Raw genomic sequence first — 9,591 nt, 5'->3', positions numbered from 1 at the left:
AAAAATCCAAGCAAATAGTTCAAAATCATGTAAACAGTGCACAAACCCGAATCCTGGTTCTTGTGTTGAAGACGTTTTTTATAGAAGGAAAAAAAGAATGGTGAAAATATCTGTTAGGAATATTGTATCAAATAAAATATTACTTTAATTTGTCTATTTCTGCTTAAGCCTGTGGAGGATTACCAACTTGCAAAACCTACAAGCACGTTGCTCTAAGGCTACTTCAGTGCCATTGCTTTATTCTGATATAATAGAGAAAATTGCCCTCGATCCCTTGAACCCCTGCAGTGACCTTTAGCGGTCCCTGAACTTTCTTTGAAAGACCACAAAGGCACACACACACAGCCACACGTACACCCTGTGAATAGATTTAGGTTTGTACGTGGATTTTAAAGGGAGGAGGGGATGGCGCATGCCCCGCATAGTGAAGGAAAAAAAATCTCAACAAAGTGGGTGGGAGCTTCAATTTTTTTTAATGCTTGGGGGGGCGGTGGCTTTCCTTTTAGGAGACAGATGGATGTGATGGCCAATAAGTGCTCAGTAATATTCTGCAGCAACCAACCACATCATCCTCCCTTGGAATTACATGCTGCACGAGATAGTTGCACAGGTTGAGTAGTTGTGTTGTCACTTTGCAGACAAGGGAAACAAGCAGCAATGTGACACAGGACCACTCAGACTCTGCTGGTGCCCTTTTCACTCTGCAGCATGAAGAATAATATGGAGTTTGGTATAATGCGTTAAACTGCAAAGCTCACTTAACACGCGTGTTTTTTCTTCTTCCCGAAACTAAGCAGTGAGGCAGCAAACATCATGGTCAACATCACAAAAGAAAGCTCGAGTAGTTTCTCCATCCAGAGGCCCGATCAGAGCTTTGGATCATCAGTGTGGATGAAGTGAGCGCGCTCAGTGAGAAAGCCCGTGAGAGCTGCAGTGAACGACGAGGAAAAAGAAAAGCAGGGACGACTGTTTTCATAAGCTGCGCTCGGCTGTGGGAGCCAAGTGGGGGGATGTCGAGCCGAAGTGGAGGAGCGCCTCGGGGGTGCAGCAACCCCAGCCTGCAGCCCCTTAGAGCCACAGTCCCATACCAGCTCCAGAGGGGCTCAGCTCTCCTCAGCAGAGAGGTCAAGACGGGTAAATACACACTCAGGAGGAGGGGGCTTGAATCTGCATTCACTTCCATGTGGTCCAGAGCTGAAAAGTTTGATTGTGCATCACTTAATCATCATTATTCCTTAGAAATGTGACCCAGTGGGGCAAAGGGTTAATGTTTTGTGGTTTTGATATATAGTGGATTTTATTCAAGCAAAAATATTGACTGTGTATCATCACAAAGGGGAACTGAGCCAGAGTGATTAATCATTAAACATGAATTGCTGGGTGATTAATGAAAACTGACCCTGCTGCTGTTTTTATCGTGGATGAATTAAGTTGTTTTTGTCATTTAAAAACTGTATATTTTTATATTTTGAAAAGCTGGTAAGACAAAACTGTGAATTTGTGATGGGGGAATAGTTGCTATTTTCTGACATATTTAATAGGAAATGCATTATTTTTCAATTCCCCAAAGTACTCTGCAGTTTAATCAGTGCACCTTTGTAAAGATTCTTCCAGAAGTCTCTAGAACTGTTAATTGGAGCTCTAGAGGGAAAGCATGTAACACCAGGACCAGCTATTCATACACTGAATGATTAATGAACCACAGCACACTGAAGAAAAGCAGGAAGAATATTTAAGAAGCAAATACAAGAGACGACCATGCTTCTCACCCAAAGCCAGGGCATGAACTGTTTCAGTGTGCCTAACTATGCACCAGCCGTTTTACTTGGATTGTGCTCAAAAGAGTACAATTCCAATGTGCTAAGTCAACAATGAAGGCTGCTAGCCCTGAAACATAACACTGTTCTCATAATGTTATTTAGACACTCAGCTGCCCCTTAGCACTCTGACCTGTGGGATTCCTGCTGCATGCTTCATGCTAACACAGCAGCAGCTTTAAAGACCTCTTTGTTTTACTTTGAGTACTTGTTCTTTCACTGTATCCACAAAACTCACATCTGCATGTTATTTATGTGTCCTGTCTGCCCTGCAGCATGGGCTGATGACAACATACTGTGGGTGTGCTTTTGGATTAGTTGTAAATGTACTAGCTGGCTGTGGTGAGTGTTGCCAGTGTTGTGTAGCTGGATGGCTTTGCTCCAGGTCAAAGGCATGGTCCACACCTGCCAGAGATACAAAACGCTGCCAACACGCACACATACACACTTGTTACACTCACACAGCCCTGTGGTCTGCACACTTATGGAAAGGAAGGAGGCTGTGAGCAACTGCCACCGGGGCTAAAGAGTTATTTACACTTACATGTCCAATACAGTGTCTTACTGAAGGCTAAACATGATTACACAGGCAGGAGTTCAATCCCTCTTCAGCACAGAAACAGTTTCGACATGTACTGAGTGGAAGCTTACACAGTCTCAACATGCCCCTGGCTTCTTTCTATTTTCTCTGTTTCCACAGCAGACAGAACCACGGCTCGTCCACCAAAACCCACCATCCGCCGAACTCTTTCTTTGGACGCGATTGTCGGACCCTATCTCCAGGGGCAGTGGCCCAAAGAGGCAGACGGGGCGGTAGTTAGCTGTGTCAATGATAAAGCCACACAGGTAATGATTAATATATCCCGAAACCCCCAAATCTGCTATGATACTGTGATGGAGTTGCTATAATCGAATGAACTTGGTCTCAATTAATCTCAGTTTGTTCTGTACCAGTGCTTCTGTTAGTGCAGGAACACAGTGTGAACCTGTTGAATCAATTGCATAAAAGGCAAACTTGTGTGTGCTGTGCTTCTCCTGGATGTTAACGATTTCTATAGAGGACAAGATATCTGATGTTAGCTCTGCAGGTGTCTGGTGGTTCCAGTTCGGCGCGGCGGGTGGAAGGCAGCCAACTGGAAATACTCGTTTTTGTTCTTCTTTTAAAAAAAAAATCTGCTTCTCTTCCCTCGCTGTTCCCCCCCCTCGACTGTATCTGCTCCTAACTAGTGCACAAAGCCTGGAGTAACATCGCCAAGCTCCGCAAGCTTCGTCTTCTCTCCTGACACAGTTTAAACGCGAACGAACCCCCTTTGCCTCCATTGTGAGACACAGGCCCCTCCTGACCTCATTATACAGGCACCCCATCCCCCAGCACTCCCCAAAAACCACACTAACACGTACTCAGCAGCACCCCACCCAGCACCTCCTTCTGCCATAGTTCCTCTGCATTATGTCAGATGATATGACTAGTTGTTTGGTGTTACTTCATTCTTTACTTTGCACACTACTGCACCTTTTTATTCCAGTCTGTGTTAGAATAATCACTTAGTGAATCAAATGAAAGTAACTGCAACCAATTAATCAATTAAATGTTTGAGGCAATTACATTTGATTTTAGTCTGAATTAGTGCCTGCAGCTCTTTGAGTTTTGTTGGCTTGTTTTTGAGCTAAATGCTAACATTATATTAACATGCTGACAGTCAACAATGTTTTAGCATTTTGCTAATTAGCACAAAGCTGATGGAATCTCATCCTCGTCATCCTCATCTTCGTTCGACTGCTCCCTTTAGGTGTTGCCACAGCAGCCAGCATCTCACCCTATTCTTTGCTTCCTCTTCTGTCACACCATGTCCTCCTTCACTACATCCATGAATCGTCTGTAGTCTTCCTAAATCTTCGACATCCTTTGTCCAATATGTCCGCTGGCCCTTCTCTGCACACGTCCAAACCATCTCAATCTTGCCTCTCTAACTAACTTTTAATCACCTTGGTGGTTAAAAATGATCTTGACACACTCAATAGTTGTTGAGATTGCAGATCTCATTAGAGTTTTCTTTAATTTGACCTATTAAAGTAGCAGCAGTTAAATATAGTAACCTTTAAAAATGAAAACTCTGATTGGGACTTCTTAAATCTGAGGTTCTGCATAAATGAAGAATTTTTTTTTTGTTTTTTATAGAATTAGCCCAAAATGTAAAGGAAATAATATTTTTTTCCACCTTGTTCACTATATTAAAAAAATAAATACCAAGCACATTTTAATCAGTGCCTCAAGCTGGAAATATTAGCCATGGAGACCAAGTGCTTTGGTACCTTGGGGTCTTTTTATAGGTTCGTGTTCCATGATCCCTTGTCCATGTTTTGGGGAGGGTGGGGTTTTTGATGTTGGATGGTGGGGGAGGTTGGTAGCCGTAACTCTACACCAATGCCACTGTATGACTGACTCATGCTGCTTTCGGACTTATTTAGCCTGGCGACAGAGTACGTATGAGTCGACTGAAGAGGAGATGATGTCGGTGTTTTTCTACAGGCAGTAATGGCACCAGTAAGACTTCCCTGAGCTGTGAGGCCGAGCACCTTGTGTTTCGGGGGACAGAAATTCACAATGCAGTCACGGTGCATGGTTGCCTGTGAGTGGCTTATGAATAGACTGGACACCAGGGAGTGGATCAGATTCTTTGAAAGTGTGTGAAGCAGTTGACCCTAAACGTGGAGGCACCAGAACCTAGAGTATCGGATCCTGTTGCTTAAGTTGACCCGTGTGATGATGAATGTCCAGTCTACTGCATACAACCAACAGTCAGCAGCAAACAACCCAGCTCCCACTGGTAGAAGATCAAGAGTCAATGTGAAGAAATCGGTATGGATATAGGAGTGAAAAGGATGTTACAGAGTTGTGACTGACAAAGGAAGAAGTGCACTAAAAAGTCTGCTTGCTGGCTGCTTTTTGTTTTTCCTCAACAGTGTGTGACTTTGTGAATAACAACAAATAACTTATTTGTGTGTGTAAGTGCACTGAGGTGTTGAATGCACTGTATTTATAGTTTTTACACTGATGTGGTTTGGATGTTTTTTTATGAGAGTGTAAGCCGGGCTGTTTTGCAGCTCATAGTGGTTTCTTGTCGCCTTCCGCTGTACAGCTGTTGTGGGGCAGGTGTGCAAGACAGCTGTGGGGCTCAACTTAAGTGTTGTGCATACGAGTGTCAAATGGAGTTTGCTGGTTTTGGCAAAAAAAAAATAGAGTGGGTCTCCAAAAAGGTCGCCCTTTCTGACAGCCAGAATTACTGCCAATTAGGCCATTTTCTACCAGAGCCCCTCAACAGCATGTCAGGCAAAACACTGGATGCCTTATTTATATATGCTCTCTCTCTTCCTTTTTTTTTTTTTTTTTTTTTTTTTTTTTTTAAGACTCCAAGTTCCTGGGCAGAGGAAACCCGGGGAAGACGAAGTGCTGGTGGGCACAAGCGCTCAGCTTCTTGGGGCAGTGCAGAGCACCTAAGGGAGGCAAGTATTGCATACACTAAAGCAGTTAATGAATCATTTCTTCTATTTCTCTCACATACCCACACTCTTCTTCTCTTTGGCCTCCCATTGATAGCCTGAAACAAAAGGGTTCCTTCAGGGCAAACTTTGAACCTTAACCTTGAATGAATCACAATGACCCCTGAATCATTTTTCTCTCCACTCTGCCCTCAGGTGGCCAAGCTGAGACACCAGTTGCAGAAGCGTTCCCGCCATGCCCCTCCCTCAGCAGGATGCGAGCTCCCCCCCCACCCCCTGCCTGCAGGTCATGCAGCAGGAGTCACTCAGGTAGCCTTTTGTCCAATTAGGATATTAAAGGACACATACAACAAAGTTTTCATGATTGCTCCCAATGCCAGACTGTGTTCCACAGGCAGACGAGGAGGAGCTTGGTAACAGGGATATAAAAAACACTTGTTCTTTTTTTAGTACTGGCTGTCATCAAGTCTGCCGTGCTGCTGCCATGCTGTCTCTGAAAGACAGTTTGAAACGAGCATATCACTCTGTACTGTTCACATGCACTATTAACAATTGCAATAGTGAAAAACCAGATAATCAGGCTTAGGCTACCTCAAAATTTGTCCGTATTATACTCGTTTCTCCTCAGACGATGCCGCTGATGCCGCTGAACAGACTTGCTCCACGGCTGCGACGGAGCGTCGAGGGCCTCAACTTAGAGCTGGAGGAAGTGTTTGTGTGTGAAAAACAAGACGATCAGCATGAGGTTAGGTCACTGAAACTTGCTTATAGGTAAAACTAGAGAGGTTTTAATATCAAAAGGCTATAAGAACTACCAGTATCAACCAATTTATAGTGCAGTTGCTTTTCTCATCAAAATATCTGTGTGCCATATTTCATCACTGGTCACTTCATTAGTTACACCTTGCTAATACCAGGGTGGACCGCCTTTTGCTTTCAGAACCGTTTTAATTATTCATAGCAAAGATTCAACAAGGTGCTGGAAACATTCCTCAGAGATTTTGGTCCATACTGACATGAAAAAAAGAAAAGGATCGTTATTCACATTCACTTCAGTGTTATTATGCTAAATTTTCATTTATTTGCTTCTAAATTTCACAGATTTTGGATATCCCAGATGGCCACAGAGCTCCCGCCCCTGCCCAGAGATGCAGCAGTGGCTCTCAGAGTGACCCCTCACCGGGGCCACTGGATCCTTCCCTTCTTTCTCCTTCTCAATCCCCTTGTATTCTTGATACGTCACTTCTGACACCTTCAGGTTCACCTTGTCCTTTGAATCCATCACTTTTATCCCCATCCCAATCTCCCTGCACCATGGGAGAGCCAGGTTAGACAGGCTTACATTTCCTGTTTTGCAGTGCTTTATTAAACCATAAATGGATATATTTTTGAAAAATAATAATACTACAGACAGAGGTTTGCTTTAATTCTGGTATTGTTAGTAAAAATCTCTCTCTCTTTATGCAGAGCCTGTGGACTATGAGATCTTGTGTCCCTCTCCATCAGCATCGCTTCCTTCATTTGCACTGGATCCTCCTCTGCTGCAGGCCTGCTCCTCTTCGCCTCGTCCCAACAAAACCTACTCTTTTCAGCGCGAACCGCCAGAAGGCTGTGAGCGAGTTCGAGTGTGTGAAGAAGCAGTGTAAGTACACCAAAGCATCATGCATAGATCATATCATGCAATTATTTCCTACTTTCTATACCACAAATTTACTTTTGTACCCAACTAAACCCCTCCCACAAGTACCATCAGAGCAAAACAGGATGTCATTACCACTCCAAATCAAGTTCAGATCACAAGACAAAAGGCACACGTTGTAATCTTGGAGCCAGTAATGACAAATAATGTTGCAAAAGTTTTATACAAATTTATTATTTATGTGTATTTTTGTAACAGCTTGCTATGCATTTACATGTGGTCCCTTATGAATTTAACATTTCCAGGTTGAGCACCAAGTGTCCACCACTTTGATGAAATTTATGCCATTTTTCCAGTCTCTTCCAGTTTGAGAGGTCTCCAAGGAGGATTTGTTTTTAAATGTAACTTATTTACATTAAGCCACGTGACACGTGAAACAAGTACAAACTGAGGCCGTAACATTGCATTTGCAGGGGAATCATTATATAAACATAATGTATATACAAATACAAAGAACTTGGATTTATAGGAAATTTTTCCTTTAAAAAAAAACATATAGATGATAATAATTCCTATATGTGTGGTGATATTTATACAAAGTTTTGTTGAGATTGGCCCACCCGTTAAGGAGGACATAGTTATCTAGAGACATAAATGCATATATAATCTATGATTATTTAAGTAAGATGATGTTATTTGCACACTGTACTTGCTATCAAATTATGACACCATCTGAGTTTAGATTGGTTCCCTATATGCCACCTTTTCATCTGTTAATTCTGTTTGTCACCAAGTATGAAATATACAGGAAAAATGAAGCCTTGATTGTGTTACTGAATTAGGATGACTTATTATTTGTGGCACATTAATTGCAATAATATTGGCATCCTTATTTGATATTCTGTAGAAAAATCTCCAGTCACTGTATCAGCAGAAAAAGATGAAAAAGCATTTTATCCTACACATTTGTGGGATTCCATAGTGTGTTGATTAGCAAAATTGCCTAATGCGCAAAAGGTCACAACTCGGAGGAAACGCAAACCCAGCCTCAGGAGGTCACGAGTCAGTATCTGCCTTGGAGCAGTCCCAAGTCTGAATAAATGAGAAGGTTACATCAGGAAGGACACCTGGCCTAAAAATGTGTGTTAAATCAACTATGCGGCTCAATGCACTATGACAACCTTAGAAAATAAGCTAATTTATACACTTTTGAAGAAAACAGCTTAAATTAGTCTTGTCAGAATATCAGTGCACACTTGAAACCTTCTGATCTTGTGTGACAGTTATTTTTCACTGAATGATTTAATGGAATTGAAGGGTTGTAGAAGTTGTTATTATGGTGCTATAAATATGTAACTACATATAAAGCCGTGGGTGCTGTGTTGCAGTATGGGGGTTCATGCTTCTATCTCTCCATCTACAGCTCTGCCTATCAGGATGAGACTCTCCTCCAGTCATCCTGCCCTGACCCCAATAAAGTCAATTTCACCCCCCACGGAGGCTCAGCTTTCTGCCCGGTCAGTCTTTTGAAGCCCCTCTTGCCCTCCATGGACCTCCTCTTTCGTGGCCTGTCGGTATCTCCCGTCACTGGCTGCTCAGGTCAGGCCTCTCCTACCAGGCACCTGGGCATGCAGTAGGTGGATATCTGAGCAGAGTCTCTCAGGACTGAACCACATTGCACTGCCAGGACAAGCAGAAACTGGATGTGATATATATATATTTTTAATGCATCGTGACAATGGACAGTGTTGCATCACTGCTGTAACACGCCATCATCACTGTGATCAAAATAACCTTTGTGACTGTGAAGATTTGTTGCTGTCATACTTTAGAATAACTGTGGCCTAAATTCTGCCCGCTTTATCTTTTGTTTTGTTTTTTTTGTTTTTTTTCCACCTGCAGGAAGCTTTGATTCAGCTGATATTTACCTCATCAGCACTTAAACTGTCCTAGTATTCAACCGTATGAGGCATGGATTAGACTGCGGGATTTAAGTTGTGGAAATGCTTGAAAAGCTTTATAAATACTTGCGTTTATTAAGTCATTCTTTTGCATTAAAATTGTTCTAGTTAGAGACCGCAGTCTAGAAGGGATGCTTTTATTTTTCATCTTGAAACGTGAGAATTTACTGTCAAAAACCCTAGCACTTAGAACACACACTGGTACAGGTTTTGCCTTCTTACTATCCAAACAATTGATGGGTATTGTAGTCGAGTATTGTTGATTTTAGATAAACATCCAGCTTAATTTGTGAGGGTTAACTGATGAAAAACAAAATATTTGTCGAATTTTTATATATATATATATATATCTGTTTGAAATATTTTTGGCTTAAAGCTTTCAATGGCCTACTTTTCTACAGACGTGTTTCAAGGGAGATACATATTTTTTTGTCTTTATAAGAAGCAGATGATACTGCTTCTGTTTTCACTGTTCTGACTTGTGCTGTTTTATAAGCAGACATTTTATAGCTTTATTTGCCTACAGGGGGCTTTGTTATAACCAAACTATTTTTAATAATTAGAGCAGGTCGCAGTTTTTGTCAGTTTGAGCCTTTTTTGAACCCTGGAGTTTAGACTACAGTGTTAGTAAAAAGCTTGACTTCCTTTTGATTGAATTATTATTCAATTGTGT

General features: G+C 42.0%; 1 protein-coding gene across 3 annotated transcripts; it reads left to right on the top strand.

Annotated features, from left to right (window-relative positions):
* Window positions 1-551: 551 nt before the first annotated feature.
* fam117aa (family with sequence similarity 117 member Aa) lies at window positions 552-9,033 on the top strand. 3 transcript variants are annotated; one of them, XM_005921839.3, is made up of 8 exons: window positions 552-1,134; window positions 2,521-2,663; window positions 5,226-5,321; window positions 5,514-5,627; window positions 5,947-6,063; window positions 6,420-6,645; window positions 6,786-6,960; window positions 8,381-9,033. In XM_005921839.3, exons 1-8 carry the CDS (start codon window positions 1,011-1,013, stop codon window positions 8,592-8,594), a joined length of 1,209 nt encoding a protein of 402 aa, XP_005921901.1. In that variant the 5' UTR covers window positions 552-1,010; the 3' UTR covers window positions 8,595-9,033. The 3 variants fall into 3 exon arrangements, with proteins under 3 accessions (XP_005921901.1, XP_014188924.1, XP_005921902.1); XM_014333438.2 differs by having other exon boundaries at window positions 555-1,134; window positions 2,518-2,663; XM_005921840.3 differs by lacking the exons at window positions 552-1,134; window positions 2,521-2,663 and adding an exon at window positions 2,679-4,677.
* Window positions 9,034-9,591: the final 558 nt, after the last annotated feature.

Source organism: Haplochromis burtoni, unplaced genomic scaffold (assembly GCF_018398535.1).
Source record: "Haplochromis burtoni strain Fernald_Lab_line unplaced genomic scaffold, NCSU_Asbu1 Contig_52, whole genome shotgun sequence".
NCBI lineage: Eukaryota > Metazoa > Chordata > Actinopteri > Cichliformes > Cichlidae > Haplochromis > Haplochromis burtoni.
This window is presented reverse-complemented; position numbering and strand designations above follow the sequence as displayed.